This window comes from Rhynchophorus ferrugineus, unplaced genomic scaffold (assembly GCF_030347505.1).
Source record: "Rhynchophorus ferrugineus isolate W39M unplaced genomic scaffold, kcgeb_rfMv2 rfM10, whole genome shotgun sequence".
NCBI classification, from domain to species: Eukaryota; Metazoa; Arthropoda; class Insecta; order Coleoptera; family Curculionidae; genus Rhynchophorus; species Rhynchophorus ferrugineus.
The window spans coordinates 1,096,150-1,117,707 of record NW_027472589.1 but is presented as its reverse complement, the minus strand read 5'-3'; the positions used below and the strand labels follow the sequence as shown (position 1 = coordinate 1,117,707).

Here is a 21,558-nt window from a genome sequence, read left to right as displayed (position 1 = left end):
GTTCTCCTTCTAGCCGACACATTGGCAATCTCAATATTTGTATCCAGAAAAAGAAAAACACCATATTAGTTAATTTACATTATTCGCCTGATTCAGTATGATGTGATGTTTGTTTACTGTCCAGGATGAAGATATATTGAAGTTGTCAAAGTAATTTAATTACTCATTCATTCACCATACAATACAGTAAAACATGCGATTTTTCCACGTAACTCTGTTTTAGGGGCAGTGTACGAAGCGCAAGACATCCTGAGGAACCATAGGTGTCGCGATCCTATTTGCGACACCCACCTGTGGAAGGTCAAGCGGGAACTGGACGTGGCCCAGATGAGAATCAAACAATTGGAGAAGGAGATGGAGGTGCACGGCATCAAACCACCCCCTTGTAAACGGTAAGGGTAGGAAATGCACCCCCGGCGAACACAACCCACCACCCAACTATCGCGAAAACCCTCGTCGATGTTTGACTGTGGAAAGCTCCGTACGTCAGAGCTTTCCACAACTAAACCAAATATAATTTCACGCCTTTGTCTGTGCAAAAATTGCATGAAGGAGAACGTGTCGATTCGCTAGCTTTGAAGGTTTTAATGTAATTGTTAAAGTGCCTTGATCCCCTGCAGTAAAACACAGCTAACGAAAGGAGAGAAACTGGAGCGTAGTTTCACGTAGAGACGCTCTACATAAACATAAACCGAATTAAAATGATTTTATTTAACAAAAAACCAGGTACAATGAAAGGGAATATTTCGGTTTGTTGTTATGTGGAGTGTACGGCTTGCTAACGACCCTGACACTCAAACAGTTATCCCACTTTTATATATATATATATATATATATATATATATTAGGATCTTGAATAAGTTTTCGTTGTTTTTTTTAAATCAAAATTGAGATTGAAAAAATCGCAAAGTGCATCGAAATTATCGTTCCTATCTAACTATTAGAGAGATACAGACCACAGAACATTCTAAATATAATGGTGGTATCACTAATGTCATAAATGTCACACGAGCAAAGCCCACATTAGCCTCATGAAAGTATTTCGTAGTTATTTCTTGATTTGGATCATAAGATGCTTTAACCAAGTAAAAACATTATTTGAACACTACGCAAGATCAAACAGTTTGATTTTTTTTAGTCTGTGTGCTGTTCTGGTGTTATCCAAGAGTTGTATCACTTCAATATTGACATGAGAATGGACTCATTGACATGGGAATGGCTATATTTAAACTCCGGTTCTTTCCTTTTCTTTTTGCGTGTTCCTTCCAGTGAAATTGTGGACCAAGATTCATTCAGAGATACTTAGCATTGTTGCTATATGGAATTTGATTATACGTATATTAAATGTATATTTTCGTGATAATTTCCATCACACATGTAAAGCAGATAAAGAATACATTTCTTTGTGGTAGACCTACTTGTTGGACTCCGAATATTCTGGCTGCAATGTAAGATTTTAATAGTTCAGTGTGTTGTTTCGGTAACATTTTCTGTAGCTTATAAACAAGACGTATGGCGTATGGCTTATCAAAGGCTTGTGCAACATCTAAAAATCATCTAATCATCATTAATCATCTAAGAATATATCTGAACAAACATTTTTACCTTCATAAGATTTGGTCTTACTGTTGAATTCTTGTTAGTAAACTCAAACTGTGTATGTGTAGGTATTAGGTTTTTTTCTTTCTATGACAACTGATGTGATTAAAAGTGTCGATTAAGAAAAACACAGAAAACTGATTTTTAAGCCTAGAGATCTCAAAAATTTCACAGTAACGAAATTGTGGCTTTTCCAGAAAAAAAGGTGATGGATCAAGATTACTTTTTTTTGTCTAATACTTCTCTAGATACTGTCAAATTGGAATTCCTTCCATTTTTTCACTTTACTAAGGTTCTCTCTTTGAACTTTAGATTTAATCACCTCAAATACAATCCATGCCATAGTTTAAATAGTTTACCGAATTTTTAACAGCGTTGTAATAAGTGATACTTGTCTTCGATGTTAAAATCATTGTCTTCTAAACATTGAAACCAATATCTGCCAATTTTTCAACGATTGTAAGGTTTCGTTTGGACATATCTCAAGCTTTTGAGAAAGTATCGTACAGAGGTTTGGATAAAAACAGACTATATTAAAGATACTCCTCCTTTCATTCATTAAAATATTGTTTTATGAATAGACAATTCACTGTAAAACAAGACGATGAACTGTTACATCCAATCTATTCGAAACGCAGTATGCTGGGTCCGATACTGTATTTCTTGCATACGGCTAATCTACCGGCTACAAAAATCTCTACTATAGCAATATATGCAGGCGACATAGCCATCTTAGCATCTCAGGAAGATCCGATAACGTCATCAAAGAACCTCCAAATACACCTTGATAAAATCAAACTGTTGCTGAAGACACGGCGTATTAAAGCAAGTGAAACAAAATCTATCCATGTAACATTCACTCTGCGTAGAAGAACATGCCCACCAGTAAATATCAACAATTGTATCAACAATTGTTAACTTCCCGAAGGATGCTAAATATCTTGGTATACATCTAGATCGATGCCTAACCTGGAAGAAGCACTTACTCACCAAACAGCATACGAATCAATACTTAAGATTATTTGGTCATATGAAATCCAACTATGGGGTATTACTAGCTAATCTAATACAGCTATCATACAACGGTTCCAAAACAAAGTGTTGCGTGCCATTGTCGATGCTCCGTACTATATCTCTAATAAAGTTCTTTTTATTATTATTTAATTATTACATTGTTACTAGTCGTTTCCAACTAACAATTGCGACTACAATTTGTCTTTATGGTAATATACATGTCACTGCTGTATTTTTTATTATATGCACCTCACTACACAACACTACACAAGATCAGATGGTTTGATTCTTTAGAGTCTGTTTCCTGTTCTGGTGGTATCCAAAAGTTGCAATACTTCAATATTCTCATGAGAATGGAGTCTTTCCCCATGCCCTATTGCAATTGTCTTGATTTCTTAACTGATTGTGGGTATCTAAAGGTCTCCATGTACGTAATCAGTCCTATAGTATTTGGGTGCACCCACAATACCTTTCAGGACTTTGTTCTGAAAAATTTGTATTTTGTTTATGTTACTCTTTGCAGAACATCCCCATAATTGAACTCCGTATGTCCATATAGGTTTCAGTATTTGCTTATATAATAGCAATTTATTATGTACTGATAATTGTGATTTTCTTCCAGTTAGCCAAATACATTTTCCTATATTTCAATTCCAGTTCTTTTTTTTTCTTCTTTATATGTTCCTTCCAGCGAAGTTTTGCATCAAGATTCTTTCCGAGATATTTAGCGTTGTTGCTATATGGAATGATAGTATTATTTCATGTTATTGGGGCTTGTTCGCACATGCACAGATTTACTTAATTTTTATTTTCTAAGCTTGTGTCCAATTATTTATATTGTCACTTACCTATTGTAATTTTCGTGAGGCATCTTCACTATTGTCTACGACAGTTGTAATCGTAGTATCATCAGCACATGAAGCCATCGTAATATTCTCCATTTGTAGTATATCACAAGTGGGAGTAGATAAAGCATTGGCCTCAGTACACTTCCTTATGGTACAACTGCTTTAGCTTCTTTTATTGTAGAGTAAGCTCCTTCTTATCTGACTCTAAACATTCTGGTTGTAATGTACGATTTTAATAGTTTGGTGTGTTGTTTTGATAACATTTTCTATAGTTTATGAACAAGGGCTTCATGTCAAACCTTATCAGGTTAAAGGCTTGTGCTGCATCTAAGAATATATCTGAACATAATTTTTTACATTCGTAGGCTTTTTCAACAACATCTGTTATTCTGTGGACCTAATCAATTGTTGAATGCTTGTTAATAAACCCAAACTGGTGTGTTGGTATTAGGTTTTTTCCCTCTATGATCTAATGAAGTAATACAACGCGATATCCCTATAGAACATATAACGAGATAATTCAAAATCTGGTTGTGTTAGGTACTTTAAAAGAGTATTAGTGCACCCCAATGTGCTGGCTAATCAGATGTTGGCCGTGATAGTGAAGCGCGTAGACTAGAACGTTTAACACCATTCGATCTGGTTATGGGACATATATAGACTTCATAATAACATTCAGAATAGGATTAACTAATTAAGATAATATCTTACACAGGAAGTCACTTAATGAAGTATTTTTACATGGCATGTATATATTATAATCATTAGAACTGCTTATTACCCACTGGGCAGATTGTTGAACCTCTAAGAGTTATAATTAAATAACAAAATACGAAAATACATCGTACCATTCTAGTAAATGTAGTATATCTATCGAAAACTTATTCAACATCATATACCTATTGTGTATGACGACGTTAAACACATATTTAGTTGAAATTGGAAGCATCATGTCCTGCCTGAAGATTGTCCTGCATGAGCATGCGATCGTACGTAGCACATCATGTGGATTTGAATGATCACTGATATATTCTCTTCCCTTTTTTTATTATAACTTGAATGGGTAGACGTCGGCGTAACACCAGCTGCATCACCTCCTGTGTGGGTTCGTCCAAATCACCAGAGTAAGTGTCAAACTTACCTGTAGGGTTAGAGCTTACATCGACGCTTCGTGTAGTTGCTACCTAGTGCTTTATAACCGTTGTTACACCCGCTCATTATACATTCACATCTTTTTAATAGAAATCGTTTTTATATATAATTCTACTCACGAAAATTTTTGATGAAATAATTGTTATTGATTATTAAAATTGTCTAATTAATGTAATCGAGCTACCAAAAGGAAATCCATCGTTTACACGTCAAATTTTATGTAGCCCTTTTCACTCCTGCCAGAAAACTTCCTTGATTCGAATTTTTCACAATATAATACCAAAATAGTTCTTCATAGACAGGAATAGGTGGTAACTACGTGGTGCTAAGTCCGGACTATAATATGGATGTAGCTCCTGGAGCTTTTGATAAGTCACTATCGATGTATGTATCCTGTTGTTTTCTGGATGAAACATAATAATTTCTCCTGATGGCGAAAATTGGCTACGAAAGTTTTAGGCGATTGTTTCCTTCAGACAGTCCAACTGATCCCAGCAAAGGTTCTGCTTAAGAGTTTGGTGCCAGGGCAGCTCGCATGATTCCCTGCCAATCCAGTCAAAGACACAGCGAAACTTTCATAGTCATCAATCTTATTTCGGCCTGACTGACTGACCTCTTTGACTTGACGTGGTCCAATTTCATCTCCATTCGCCATCCACTTCAGAAATCAGTTGATTTTGTTAGGATTCAGTCACAAATCATAGATGGAAATTGGATCTATGCGTGTTTTTTCGTTTAACTTGTGTGGCACCCATAAGTCCAATTTATTTTTGTATTTAATCTTCTACAAGAGTTTGTAAAAATAGATATAAATCCCTTTCCATTTTGCAGCCGCTAGATTTACATTTTCAACTCCATCGAAAAAAAAAACACTAAAATATAACATATTTTCTCTTTGCTGGTGTCCATCTTTGGCGTATATTCAAACAAAAACGAGTCGACCCGTCAAAAACTATCAAATAAGCTCTTTAGTATGAAATATGAGCTTTCTATTGTCTTCTAGGATAAACTCATATAGCGTTAGATACAATTTATTAAAGTCATCTATTGAAAAAATAATGTATGTTTTTACTAGACCTGACATGAAGAGAAATCTGTAAAAGCACAGATAGATAAATGGTTTAATCCCATTTTATTGAAGAATATACAAACATTTAATTACAGCGATTACCTAAAATATACTAACGAAGCTTATTGTTAACGAAATTGCGTTTAAAATTATCAGATATATGGTATGTATATGTTCACCGTAGTTTAAAGAATAGCACCACTTATATAATGCATGTTGTCTGTTATAAGTTAATAAATTCGTTGTATATAAATTTAAATTTAAATGAAATTTATTGAATTTATTCTCTAAAATACGATTTTATAACTGATATATCATACAGTATTATCAATGGCATATTTAACAAGAACTCTTGATATAAGGCTTTGTTCAAATACGTTGTCTTCCTGTATTCCTGCTTTAACCATAAGAAACCGAAAAATTTGAATCGTTGAATTTGAGTTGTTCATCGATCAAGGAAACACCCACCATACGCTCAAAGACCTGACAACGCTCTTCATACCGAAAAACCAGTCAAAGCGTTGAAACCACTTGGATGGACTCGATAAAAAATTTACTACAAAGGAGAAATCTTCTTTCTTTCTTTCTTCTTTTGAAATGGAATCCATAAATTGCTAGAGATATGGGCAAAATGTTTAGAATCAAAAGACCAATTTCTTTAACGTGTTTTTTTTGGAAGAAAAATGGAAAGTAATTATCGACATACGTGGCATAAATATACTTTCATCAGTTTTATGGATATATTAATAATTTTAGCGAACTTAGAAGAGAATAAAAATGTTCAAAATAAAAAATGAACCGAAACTAAGTAAGAGTAAATCCATTAGAATATTATAGTTTTCTTTTCAATATTATCCATTATCCCATTACTAAGTTAATGAAACCAATATGTTTCTGGTTAAATTGATTTGTTGTCCATTTTCCTCAAACTTCTTTATTACCGAATCAATAAATAACAATTTCATATATTGCGTCAGTTCCCTCCGCTAATTCTTCCAGTGGATTCTAAACGAATTACGATGACATGACGTCCGCCTATCAATCATCCTCTCCATTCCATCGAACCAATCGTAATCCGGATAATTTTCTCCTAGTTTCGGCTTGATTTGGTTTATCTTTACTTCAATATATTGATTTATCAATGACAATCGAGCGACCATTACACTGTCCAACAACAACAAAAAATTGAGTGTTTCTCTCACATTATGAGCTTTATTAAGGTAAACGCATACCCCAATAAGTTTTGATAATAATAACCAGCAGTTTCTGGTCTAGACCAAGGACTTTTAATGTAGATCTCGCAATACAGTTAGCAATTAATTTCAAAAACTTGGGAGGAGATTAATAACAAATTTCTATGTTCTTCAAAAAATAATCATATGTTTGTCAAAGGCAAATGCTGCATCACTTAGATAATTTACTCCTGACAGAAAGCCAATAAATAACGACGAATAACATTTCGAACTTGATAACAGGACACAACTGTTGATTGTGATTATTGAAAGACTTGGATGACAAGCAATATATCCCTTTCGCAATGGCTTTGTCCCTCAGGTATGAATGGCAGATGTTCTATTCATAATTCAAAAATATGTATTTAATTTGTAGGTTAAAGATTATTTAATAAAACATAACCTTCTAATATAAGCATTATTGCTGTTAGATAATGCATCTAGTGTTCCTCCAAAACAGCAAGTTACGAGCTAGAATGGATACATTTTTGTCACTTTCCACGTCTGTCTAATGGGCCAGAACATAATAAGACTTGCCAAACTATACTACTGCAAGTTTCTACTTTCATAAATCCCATCAAATAATTCTGATATTGAGTTTAAATTTTTTCTATGCCCTGCAATGTTCTTAATCAAGTAACTACTCAAAAGTGTTGGAACCAATCTTTTTTGTATACCAATGATTGAAGATGACGATGTTGCCTTAAGTATAATTCAAGAACATTAGCGTTAGAATGCCTCTTAGCAGTCGTTAACTTATTGAAAATAGTAAGATATGCAGATGAATGATTATAAGATGGATTATATAGACGGTGACGATGATGAGGATGTTCCCACTGAAGTTGGAAATTTAGTGGCTGACGGGCTAACTATACACGTTTTTAACCAAACTCCTTATTGCTCTGAAAGGAAAGCAGTATTGTATTGGAGGACAATGATAAAGGTCAATAAAGACAGACTAAGATTACAGATTACAGTTCTTCCAACGAAAAAGGAATTATCGATTTCAACATGTGAATACTGGTTTGGAGTTTTTTAATGTGGTTATTTTAATACCAAAGACAAAGAGCGTCCTAGGCAGCCTAAAGAAAAGAGGAGGATTCGAAGGCATCACTCGACGAATCCATCAATCGGGTTCGCTATCAACTACAATTAATGCATTTGAAAAACGACCGGAATACAAGCAAAGATCCAACAATATTATTCTTCAGCATAACAACCCTCTATCACATGTCACAAAACCGCTGAAACCATACTTGGAAACATTAAAATACTTCTAATTACGACTTGTTCCGACATATGAGTCGTGACAGGGAATAAAATACATTGGAGCGATTTTTCATCTTAAAGCTTCAAATTAAAAAAAAACTTTAAAACTAATTTATAGGCCTATAAATGTTTTTTTAATAAAACATTTATTCAAAATCATTTAAATCACGTTTCTTGATATAAACATTTCGAATTAGTTCTATATATTGAAAAATGAATCTAAGATATAACCGACCTCTTTAAAATTAATTCCGGAGCTACTTCGGTAGCTCGAATTTAATATGGGTTTTATGTGAGACTCGTAAAACGATTGAAATGATGTAGTCGTAAAAGTTTCCTAATTTTGCGCCATCAATTTCGCCGATATAAATGATGTATAAACTGTATATATTAATATAAAGTCCTGAAGGTGTTTATAAAAACAAACGGCGTTCCTTCCGATGAAAAAAACCCTAAATTTATTGTGTTTCTAGTATTGTTGTTTCCGGCGAACAAGCGCGAGCAAGATTACGAAGCCTCAATCCCATGGACAACGGAAGTTGTTCGGACATCACCGGGTACGCCCTATACGCGCCTCCGCCAAAACATCAGAAACCCGTTCTTATTATACTTGATTCCAGGCCGGCGACTACCGAAATAGCAGAGATGGAGACAGTGCTGTGATGTCACGAGGAAGACACCTACGAGACGGAGGAGATCATCTACATCCTGAACACCAACGAGAGGCATCAGAACCTAAACACCAAATACTTAACTATCTAATCGGCATCGCCCTCCGTGGAAGCATGGACCCTCCTCCCCAGCCAACGTCACCACTATCCACCATCATCCCCCCCCCCCACTCTCTTGACCCATCGAAGGACTTTACCAGTTTCATCGATTCGTTAATATAGCGCCCCTTAAAACGTTTTAAATATATATACAAAAATGGACTCTTATGATACAGGTGCATTTACTATAATTAAAAATAACGAGCTGCCGTTCAAAATTAATCGTTCAAGGTGGATAATCGGATATATCTTGCGTGACGAATGCTTAAAATACTATAATAATCTGTCAGATAGTGACATAAAGGTTAACGTGCGTTTTTTACAAGAAGAAGCTGACACGTGTCATTAAAATAAGGTTATGGTGCGAGGCAATGCACCAATACGTAGAATCGCATCTTGTCCTAACACAAAAAGTTTACATTTGTTGGAGTATGTTGTTCTGTGTCTCGTAATATTGGTGTACTAACTCAAGAAAAAATATATTCTGTTAGAAATATATAATAACAGGTTATGAAGAAATAACATATGAAATCAGACACGGTAAGTTGCACTAATGGACAAATTATGATGAAAATCTCTTTAAATATATAAATAATCAACACTTAAGATAAATAGCAAAATATCGTCCGAACTAGCCTTAATGGGTGAATTTAGAATCTTGTTTTTTAACCACAAATAGTCGACATGTGTTTTTGAAGAAGAAGAAGAAACTGACGGTGTCATTAAAATAGGGTTATGGTGCAATAAAAAAAGGTATGTCTCAAAACAAAAAGTTTACCTTTATTGATACGCAAATTTTTATTTACGTATATCAATAAAAATAATATAAGTAATTCTTTAAAAATATATAAATAACTAATATTTTATTTCAAATTTAATTGAATACATAATTATATATAATAGATCCCTTAACAGTTTGCATTAAATACAATCAACGATGAACACAACTGAGAATAACACAGTCGCAGGATGTTGCCTCTATGTAGAAGAACTCCAATAATCGCAGAAACGTTAAAATGTAATTTTTAAGAAGAAGAACCTGACAGTCTCATTGAAATAAGGTTATGGTGTAATACAGCAAGGTATGTCTTAACACAAAAAAATTTAAATAACACTTTAATAATGTATAAATAACAATTTACAAATTTATTTAATTTATAAACAACTTACATTAAAAACAATCAGCGATTATTAGCAAGACAACTGAAAACAACACAGTTGTAGGATATTGCCTCAATGTTAATAATTTACATCAAGATATGTTTCAACACAAAATGTTTACTTTTATTGATACATATGTCAATGCAAAACAAAATAAGCAAAATATACTGTATTGTCGTTCTAAAAAGGTTATTATAAGTTTAATAGCCTGTTATAAATATATAATAACGGATTATAATCAGTCTATAAAACCACACCAAAATACATCCCTAAATATAGACAGTTGGCGTTGAAAGTATTCAAGTTTTGACATCTGAAATGTCAAAAAAAACTGATATAGAACAACGCCTGATATTTTACTCAAGAAGAAGAAATTGACACATGACAGCAAAATAAGATTAGGTTACCGGATAGCGTAGATACATAATCGATTATCGACCTTGCATCTAGGCCGAGCTCATTTACACACATGAATTTATCAAAGAATTTTACGGTTTTTTATCTTATTATTACCAAAGGTAAAGAAGAACAAATTATTAAAAATTATACGCATCTTGTAGATAGACGATAATAAACGTTACGTAAGAAGTAAATTTTAGGGAAACCATACAGAAATTACTCAGTGGACAGTGCGTGTCTGTGTGCATTGTGGTGGTTTTTTAGTTGTTTATTAACATTCAGAGCCATCTTGGTACGAGCGATTTTAGAATATGGTCTTTGCAGGATTAATCTTTGTCGATAGATTATTCTTAGCTTGATTTTCGGTGGATTTACAGTATATATATATATATATATATATATATATATATATATATATATATATATATATATATATATATAAATTCGACAAAGATTAAACACACTAAACACACATCGCCGCTGTCCTCCTTTTATAGCTTTAATCATAAATCATTTTTCTGTGTGTTCTTCCTAATACCCTTAAGCCAAAAAAAAATGAAATTGTTGCTACATTGTTGTTACTGTTAATATGTTGTTAATGTTTTTCACATAATATATGTAGGGTTTTAGTTCGTTTAAAAAAAGAGAAGGACCCCATCGTTCTCACCTGTAATGCTCAAATATGTAACTCGAAATCTTTGTAATCAATCTCTCTCAGGTTTCAATCTTTCACAATCTTCCAGCTGTGTGTTTCGAAATTGTTCTCCGAACTGCGCGTATGGGAACGACGGGGTCCCGAGGAACTTTGATTTTGGTAAGAAATATGCACTATATTTTTGCTGCAGACATAGAAAAAATTGCATATTTTTAGCCAGACTGATTTTTGTAACAGACACAAAATTCGCTAAGACACAGGGTGTTGAACGACGTGCCAAAACAAGACACTTTTAGCCGTTAAACAAGTTTTAAAAAATCGACCTATGGCCTATTTACCCGCATCAAACGTACAAAAAAAACAAGGCACAAAATATGAACCGAAATCCCCCCCGACCTCCCTTACCCCCCGCCGTCGTCCTAATCGTTTGACATCAGTTAGTAACTGCCAACAAAAAAAAGAATCTTATTAGAGAAACTAGAGACGAGACAGAGGAATAGAACTAACAAGAAAAAAGAGAATTTTCGAAATATTTTGAGTAAACATTTTATAGACACCCTGTACATAACGTCGCTGTAATTTTTTAAGGCGGTACGACGACGTCGGAGCGCTTCTTCTTCGTCGTCCGGAGTCTAGTCACCACGGTCAATTAAAAATTAATTAAGGCGACGTTAACTTATAGCAACGAACGAGTCTTAACGAGACATGATCACAGAGAAAAAAAGAGAATCCCTTCAATTCTAAAGTAGTTTATAACGATCACTTCAATTCCGCTGCAGTGTATGACGATCACTTCAATCCCGCAGTAGTGTACGGTGATCAGTTCAATTCCGTAGCAGTGTAAAAGAAAGGGGGTAATTATTCACGGATCTAATTAAAAGAGAGACTTCGACGACGTCCAGAAGCGATCCGGATCGAAGCCGAATTTTTTATTATCAACAATAATAATACTAATGATACTAATAATGAATGTAAATAAACGCAATAAATATATAAATATATACATATAAATATATTTAAAGAAAGAATCAGTCAATAATGATAGCGAAACCAGAAAACTAAATGTTGACAATGTAATCCATTATATTTGAATAAACTTGATGTAAAAAACTTAGCGTTTATTGTTATAGGTAATCATTTCAATAAACGCTATACCCTCCGCTATGGGGTTTCTTATCGGACTCTCACCCCCAAAACCCAGAACGGTTCCACCATTTCGTTGCGCTATTTATATTTTTCTATGTCGCGGATGTAATGAGAAACAATCGGCGTTATGTCGCGTACAGGATAGAAAAGGTGACGATTCTTATAAGAAACTCTATAGGTAAAAAGATAAATAAAATAAATCTGAAATATTATAAGGTGGTTTTATTTTAACCAATGTTGGAGACGGTGGCAGTAAAACAATCCAGCAGACAGTAAACTGACTATAATATAGTCTATTCAAAATTATTTTATATATACTTCATCTAAATATGAGACGTCAAAACGTCGCAATGTTGCCGTATCACTCTGAGTTTTAGTTCAGTTGGTCTTTGATATACAACAAAATTCTAATCTAATATAATTTATTTTAGCATTATAGTGCATCTGCTGCGGCAAAAACTACAGTTAATTATACAGCCACAGTAGTTTATAGGTTAGAGTTATAACCTGTTATCACTATTGCTTTCAAGAATTTTGCATACATCTGACAACCTGACGACTTTGACAGGCACATTCCGTTATGTGTTCGAATTACTCAGACAACATCGTATCACTTTTTAACTAGAATAAAATAAAAAGGAAAGTATTGTCTGATTCAATGTGTTATAACTGAGTGTACCAAGTAAATAAACATTGGGAAACATTTGGAATAATAAATAAATCATATTCTATTAGAAAATTTTATTGTAAATCTGAAAAAACGGAGTGAGAAACATCATATCTTTATAGACATATTAAATAATATTTATTTTATGCAGCATAAACCATATTTACATAAAGACTTGATATTATCTAATATTATTTATAAGAAGTCCAGAAACCATACTTGTATTTTTAATTCATCTATATCAAAGCAAAATCTACATTTTGCAGACCATCCTACTTTTTACTTGAAAGAAAACTCCAGTCAGTACATTTTTATTTCTACAAAACTGTAACTTATTTATCTATGCCCTTTTATAAAATATATTATTATTTCCTTTTTTATTTCACTCCTTCACCTTCAGAATAGTAGAATTAGATTATTGGGGTGTTATTGATGATTAATGTTATACGATTTGTTTATTCGATTCAACTCAACTCTTATTAGTAAATTTAACCTTTTCAAAGTATCGTCGTCTACTATTCTTGCATCTATTTTTATCTATTATTGCAATTCAACTTTCTTCAGATTTCCCTCAACAAAAATTAAATCGTTACTAAAATATATCATGATTAAAGTAGTAAATCTCTAATTTTTATTAGCTATCGCAATGTTTTCTACTATTTTTGATGAACAAACCCCAATTAAGAAATGAATACTCAACTAACTATCCAGCTTTTGGTTGACATATTGTACACTTACTAACCTAAAACTAATGGATGGTTTATTACAACCAAATGTGTGTAAAATTTGTAATTACCGTTAATATTATTTTTACTACAATTGTATATTATTTCTCTCGTACTCTCTGCAATGTTTTTATGTGAACAAAAAGAATAATTTTTTGTATTTGCTTCTTGTTATGGTTTTGAAATCTACAGCTATATCGGGGTGAAATGTTGATATATGTTGACCTCTATTTGATATCCTTGAAAGTGTTTTGTTACAAATTTGGCAATTGATATTCCCACTATAAAGAATTTTGATGCTATTTAGATATTTTACCTTTGGTTCGAATCCTGCTGGGGCATGGTCGTAAATTTACGTTTGTGATCGTTTAAATTTGTCAATGTTCTAGGCCAGAGTGTAAAATCCGACAAGGAAAATGATCCCAGTCACGCCAGTAATCAGGCTGGGTAAGACCGGATATCTTCTGGGATGATTTCTAAAGTTGGTCACTCGCCAGTCGGTAGGCTTAATGCTGAGGACCGTGGTTCGGAGCCCACGTTAAACTTTAGTCCAGTTAAACCCATAGTTGGTGAAAGGAGAGTTTAAAATATATTTTAAAAAAGAATAAAAAAAAGAACCAGATCAATTAGTATCAGTGCTTAAGCAAGAATAATTTTTCTTAGGTGTCTCTATCAATCTCTATATCTATGTATCTATATCTCTATATATTCCAGACATCATGTTAAACCCAAAGCTGTTTTCGAAATTCTGTATATATTGCAAGCGAAGGGGACAGACGCTTTTTGGTATTCCCGAATTTTGTTAATCTATGTTGGGATAAAATGAATTAAAACCTTCCGATAAAGAAGACACATTAATTCGTTTTCTTTAAAAAGAATGTAAAATGAAGCCATACTATTCTTAATCGTTTTGTGCAATAGCGTTTTAACACGTTCACTTTCCATTTTAATATCGTTTCAAATGTATAACTTAAATCTATTTTTTTCCGATTCCAAATTGTTTTCCGAAATTTTGCGGTACAACGTTGCCAGATTTTGATTTTAATTAATATAATTACGCGTCCGTAGTTGATTCATCGTTCTGTAGGAATGTTCGTCGGGTCGGTCGGTCGATCGAAATGTGTAGCTGCCGCTACGATTATTTGTCAGAACACTCACTACTATTTTTGGAAGGAATTTGCTCGGGAACCAAAAACACTGGTTAAATCAAAGTTGTTTATTCTAACTTACGATTGATACATGTGGTCGATGGGAGAATTGGCAGGATATTAGGTTAAGGTGAAGGAAGTACAGTAGCGCTGTGGAAGTGGTACTGTTACAAGGGGACGGAGAAAAGAAAAGAGAGCGAGACGTCGCCGTGATGGTCTTTTATACCCTGGAACTGCATGGTACCAATCCACCGGCGTTGCCAACCTTTGTAGTTGTTGATGGTGAATTGGTGGTGGCCTAAAGGGTCGTGGCGGTCGCCACAGTTCTATTATTGTTATTCAGCGAAAATTGCGTTAATGGTAATCTAGCGTATGAGAGTTGGAGCTGGCATCGCTTCGGTCAGAGTCTAGAACATTTGTTTCTATATTTTGTGTCACTGCTCCGACAGTCAATTGGGTGTTTTTCGCCTTATTGGAATATATTTATTTGTAACGCTTATTACACAAAATTATTAGGTCCCAAAGTTCTTAATCCATGTAAAGCTTTAACCATGCCAAATTTCACGCCTTCAGGTACTCCCGTTGTCCACAAAAATTGACGCAAAATGTCGATTAACATGTTACATAGAGTTAAAAAAAAAGATAAGTAAAACCATAAAGGACGCAAACTTGTTAGCATTTTAATTTTAAAATACAATACTTTTTGGTATAAAGATTACAAACAGTGTAAAAGATTAGACTAAACCTACATAAAACTACACAGTCAGCGGCACTTGACCATCTCAACGGAGAAGTGCCGCCTGTTGTTGGATCTGAGGCGCGGCACACCGAAACCGAAGAACTTTTTCGTCGTAAGGCCGTTGAGACATTCCCCCATCGATAACAGGGCCTTCCTGTCGAGCGTGTTGGTCGGTCTGACGATGAACCTGAAGCGCTCTTTTGTGTTGCTGGAAACCAGGTTGTTCACCGCGAACTTTACCATCGTCGCCTCGGATTCGGCGTACACCAGGAAGACGGTGCCGTGGGCCTCGCAGAGAGATCGCGTCACGTCGCCGGGCCGAGAGGATAACTCCACCTGTTCGGATCGAACGTTCTTTTACCAGGTGCACCGGAAGTATGCAATGTTATGATTTGACACATACGTCATTATGTTCTACTGACATCAAGCTTCAAAGCTATACGTGATATATTTTGCGAAAGTAACACTGTCATATATTTATACTTGTTTGAAAATATCCCAACCGAAACAAAAAAAAATTGGCAGGAGCTCTAAATGTGACTCAAATGATTACGGGCAATGAGGATAATCGAAATGATGGGAAGATAGGTGTCACATCAATTGAATACCAGGCATAGAGTATATATAGAGGTTTTACTTAAACAGACGAAAACGAGGAGATGTTTTGCGTGGTCCACTCAACGCTGGCTCTGAAACCATTTTTTTGGTTGCTTCATTTCAATTGGCCTACAAAGGCATTTGATTGGCTCATTTCTATAACGCCATGGTTTGTTTCAGTTTGCTTACGTCGCCATTTTTATGTGTCTGACATAAAGTACGATCGGCATTCTTGTGTCTTTAATATAGTCATTATTATTTGATTACAATGTATCTTCATCCTCATAAGTGTTGTATATCCAGTGTATGTGCGGAAATAAAAAACCAGACGTAGTTTTCCTTGGAAGAAAAAACCAAGTTAGCTAGATTAAGGATGCGAGTGTGTCTTAGCATTATTTTTACTTGGTACGTATACAATTATCTATATAAAGCATTTGTGTTCATATATATTATTATTTACAGGAATGCAATAGAAGAAATCATAAAAATATTACCCACAGTTTAAACACAAAATGTGTCCAAATGGGGCGGTGGCAAAATAACATTGAAGGTAAATGTGATTATACTACATGAAACGATTTTGTTATGCTTTAAAAAGTTGTTTGTAAAGTGCCATCAATTAAAAACGTAACTATTTTGAAGGCGTTCATTTACTTGACACAAATGTAAATTGGTTAAGATAGTTATAGTTAATATTATTTTGGTTTAAGGCTTCTTAACCGAGATAACATTTTCGACCAGGATGTTAATAAAACACATTAATACAAAATAATATAATACAATTTGCAGACCAACAAGATGAGCTTGATTTTACCGATAAGAGATTATCATGGCTGTTTTATTATATTGCTAATAATAGATGCTTAAGGTGCCTTTTGAAGTCCTAGAATTTACCATAATAAGAACACGGCAATAATTTTGATACATGTCATACATTTTAATTTTTTGTTGCTAAGTATTGCTTTTTAGTATGTTTTCCCCATTCTGACGTATGTTAATTGGACTATTTTAATTATCAGTTCCTTAGTTTTCACAGTAACATTGTAGTAATTATATGTCTCAATACATTTTGTGTTAAACGAGTAACTGTGAAATATTAACAGACACACTGTGAGAGATGAGAGAACAAAAAGATAGAAACTTTAAAACATCTTATTTGAATTGATAGGACTAGAGAAATATGAAATACGAAAAAAGAGCTATAGACAATTGTAATTATATTTGCCATGAAATATGTTATGTTTTCAATTAGATTGCAGCTATTATTTTTTATTTGTATACATTATATATATATATATATTCATTATATACTTATATTTTAGCTTCTTGATATTGTGTAATATTTTTATTTATATGGAATTTTATATTAATAAATGGTTTTGAAAAATTACATTTTGATTTTATTTGAGATTTAAATGGTCAGTGGAATGTGACGTCAGAGGTTAATCACGTGATGCGTGAAATTATGGATCAATGAAATGCTCTAATGCCTAATAAAATATTTTCATTACGGGTGCCTATAGTGGTAATTTAAACTAACCAATGAAATTCAGCGAAATGCTGTTCCGCCTTCCTGCTGAGACCACGCAAAACAAACAACGAAATAATTTGTATTAAGTGAACACTCTCTATATTACTCTAGATGACGGACTGCTGCTTCAAAGATATGATTCGAAGAAATCTAAAAAACCATGGTTACCACCTGGCGAAGCCGGCCGATCGACTCCAAGGCCAAATTGTTATGGTCCCCGGACAATGCTCTATGTTCGGTGAGACCAGAGTAATATGGGGCACTACTAACTATTGAAACCTGGTGAAACAGTTAATAGTGACCGCTACCGACAACAAATGATCAATTTGAACCATGCATTGATCGAAAAACGTCCAGAATGGACCCGAAGACAGGGTAAAATGATTTTACATCACTTATCTCGCCGTCTTATAAAGGAAAACTGGCCAAGAAAGCGCTGTAAGCACTTGAATGGGACATATTACCGCACCCGTCGTACTCTTCAGACATTGCTCCGCCCGACTATCAACTAGAAAACTAGAAAACGGTTTTGCTTAAAGGACAAACAGTTTTTTGTGAATGGCATCCATAAATTGCCCGCGGAATGGGCAAGATCTATAGAATCAAATGGCCAATATTTTGAATAAATAAATTTTTTAATAATTTTTTCAAAAAAAAACGGTAATGACTTTCCGGTACACCTGGTAATATTCTAAGTTAAACTAAACGACGATTCTTACATTGGTGATGCTCTTCCCGAAATTCCTCTTAACACCGTGGCACAAGACGCAATGAAATTTTAACTGCTCGATGGTACCTGTGAATTCACACGACTCACTAATCGGGCATAATAATGGTACTATCGTGTCTTCCCTCGGTCTGGTGTCGTTTTGCAGTATAGCTGGCATAATGGTCTTCACGTCAGAGCCTAGAACGATAAAAATATTAACATAAAGCTTTTCATCTGCATCAAATTCCATACACAAACCGACCACAAGAAATAAAAACAATAGAGATACTAAAAAACAAGTAATCAACTCCACAATTCAAGAAGCATTGTTAATAGTATTTAACGTATAAGTAATTAGCGTAATATCGGGGTAAATAACACTGCTAATAATATTTGAGGTTAGACCTCATTTGTGTTGTTGATTGTGTACATGAGTCTCCAGTAATTTTGTTTTCTATAACCAAATAATATAAAATATTATATTCAATATAATGTGACTGGTTTACTCATACAAGTGTGCATGTAGTCAGTATATGTTTCTACAAGATTCGAGTGCCAACTAGACAGAAGAAAATGCTGTTCATTACTGACTACATATTCTCAAAATTCAAAAACACTTCAACAACATATTTGGTTTCTTGTAGATCAAGTACTTCGATGAGGTATACTGCACCAAGTTAAGGGTAAGTGACATATATTTAATTGAACAATATGATTTTATCAAGTTTTTCTAGCCTGGTATGTATGTTATGGCAAACAGATATTTCAAACAATTCGAACAATACTTACGTACAGACAATGTATGAAGCAAGTGACGTTAAAGAAACTAAGCAGAGATCTAGTTTAAGAATTCGTAGGAGAACTTGATAAGTTAAAACATGTCAACACTGATTTTATAACGTACTTGATGAAGTATTGTAGTTATGCATGCTTATAAGATTGTAAGGTTCATTTTATTTACCCGAACATCATGTTAGACAAGAAGTAAAAGACATTAGAACCAAAATAAAACAACTATACTGGTTAGTCGGAAGATACTCTCAACTTGATCTAAGACAATCATAAAGCCAATTTGGATCTATGGGGTTGCGCTAAAAAGTCAAATCAACTAGTCATCCAACGCTGTCAAAACAAGGTTCTTCGACTGATTACCAATGCATATCGCTACTTAACCAACGAAGAACTGCACGATGACCTGGATATCAAATGGATTTGCGAAGTTATTCAAGATTTCAGAAGAAAGAAGGTTACTAAATCATACTAACGTGGAAGCAATACCACTGCTGAACAACGCACAGGATGTCAGAAGATTGAAGGGAACCAAACCATACCAACTTATATAAAGTGTATACCTTTAGTGTAAACAATAGCTATAAGTTATTATTATTGTATAATTGAGGTATACATATTAATATATTTTCTCACACTCGTCTTGATTGAGAATTAATCCAACTACAAATGAAATGTAGTAATAAATTAATTTATAATTAAGATTGTACTAAGCGTATGTAATAAAGATAAATTGCTAAAAATTTAAGAATATAAAGTTTCCATCATTAGTAATATATAATTTAAACCTTTTATTTTATTATTATAATTATCATTTTGTTATTATATTATCATCATAATTTTTTTCCAGTAGGTTTTCCATCGATATAAATTTGATTTGTCTTAGTAAATATAGGGTCCATTTGTTTTCAATAGTACTATTCTCACATGTCCCAAATGGCGATTGTGCTATTATTGGGTACTCTTTACAGTTATTACCTGCATTTATTAAGTGTTATACTACTAGTATTTTTTCTTAACACTCTCCAATATTTCATGGTTAATATGTCTGGAATACTCATTCATTTCACTTGTGTAAAAGTTTTAGTTTGTCTACATATAATACAGTCATTATTAACGAGTCGATAGCAGGCAAACTAAGATTATTTAGTCTGATAAATCCCACATCAATATTTCTATTTATCTGGTTGTACAAAAGTAATATTTTAACTCCGACATATAAGTTAAATAATCCAAATAATATCGAAGTGCGCTATAAACCTCAAATGTTAGAATGCAGAAACGATGGTTGGAGAACAGTGAGTGACGTCAGTGTTTCGTGGCGCTTCTAATTGGTGTTTGACTTAAAGGTTTAAAATAAATGTATTTTTGATAATATACAGATTAGTTCAACTCTACAACAGTATATAAACCATACATCAATTCTGCAGTAATGTAGATGCGGCGCTTTATAGTAATTAATTCAATTCCAGAGTAGTTTATAACGAACGTGATTTCAAAATGATCTGGACATGGTCAAGACTGACATGGTAACGAAATAATTGTTTATAATTTACTTACAGCTCTGTCCAAATTTATTAAAGTATATCAAGCTCTCGCATATCCTTTCTAAGTGATGGTTCCTGCTTCCTGTACATGCGTACCCGCAAATAAAACAAGGAATTTCTGAAATAACATAAACCGACAAAGGTACTCCTAATAGACGCGATAAACCAACTTACTAGTATCATAGCATTTTTTACAAAACGAATGGCCTAAATCGCAATGTAGTATCGGGTACACTAGGACATCTTTACACTTGCAGCAAACCAGATTACGCATAATGTCGTTGATGATACTGGAATTGGACAGTGTTATGGAATTCATTTTTTTTTCTCTCTTTCTCTCTCTCTCTCTTTTGAAATAATTCACACACAAAAACTGAAAATTGTTGAAATTAACCTTAGAATTCCGACACTCGGTAATCCTTACTTTAAAATAAACGTAACAAGAACGTAACAGAAATCACTTTCCAAACGAAAGGTCGTCTTGATTTGGCACAATATCGAGCTATTGTGATTGTGTCGTTAGAAATATTTTACCAAGAGCTACGAAAAAAACTAACCCTTTTTACAAATGCTTCAAATATTTCAACAGTAGTATTCGAATATCAAAGATATTTATTTCATATATATATTTCATTCAAAACAGTTTTTTTCGATACGACGTTATTTGCTTCTATTGTAATACAATATTAAATATTCAATTATCTATCAATTTATTATTTAATTGTTGTAATTCATTGCATTGAAAACAAAAAAATATTGCAATTAAAATTAAAATATATATTTCAAAGACCT

At 33.6% G+C, this 21,558-nt stretch overlaps 2 protein-coding genes across 2 annotated transcripts in view; one reads left to right on the top strand and one right to left on the bottom strand.

The window, feature by feature from the left end:
* Positions 1 to 8,982, top strand: part of Nmdar2 (glutamate ionotropic receptor NMDA type subunit 2) — a 261,917-nt gene extending 252,935 nt beyond the window's left edge. The window contains exons 14-17 of the mRNA XM_076415791.1: positions 224 to 392; positions 4,529 to 4,585; positions 8,657 to 8,740; positions 8,804 to 8,982. Of these exons, the coding sequence (XP_076271906.1) occupies positions 224 to 392; positions 4,529 to 4,585; positions 8,657 to 8,740; positions 8,804 to 8,846 (353 nt within the window). The 3' untranslated portion in view covers positions 8,847 to 8,982. The remainder of the gene's footprint in view (positions 1 to 223; positions 393 to 4,528; positions 4,586 to 8,656; positions 8,741 to 8,803) is intronic.
* A 6,536-nt stretch (positions 8,983 to 15,518) lies between these two features.
* Positions 15,519 to 21,317, bottom strand: LOC143203581 (uncharacterized). The gene is made up of 5 exons (XM_076415790.1): positions 21,191 to 21,317; positions 20,941 to 21,139; positions 20,780 to 20,884; positions 18,441 to 18,628; positions 15,519 to 15,929 (listed from the first exon to the last, which is right to left on the bottom strand). Exons 2-5 carry the CDS (start codon positions 21,083 to 21,085, stop codon positions 15,618 to 15,620), a joined length of 750 nt encoding a protein of 249 aa, XP_076271905.1. The 5' UTR covers positions 21,086 to 21,139; positions 21,191 to 21,317; the 3' UTR covers positions 15,519 to 15,617.
* Positions 21,318 to 21,558: the final 241 nt, after the last annotated feature.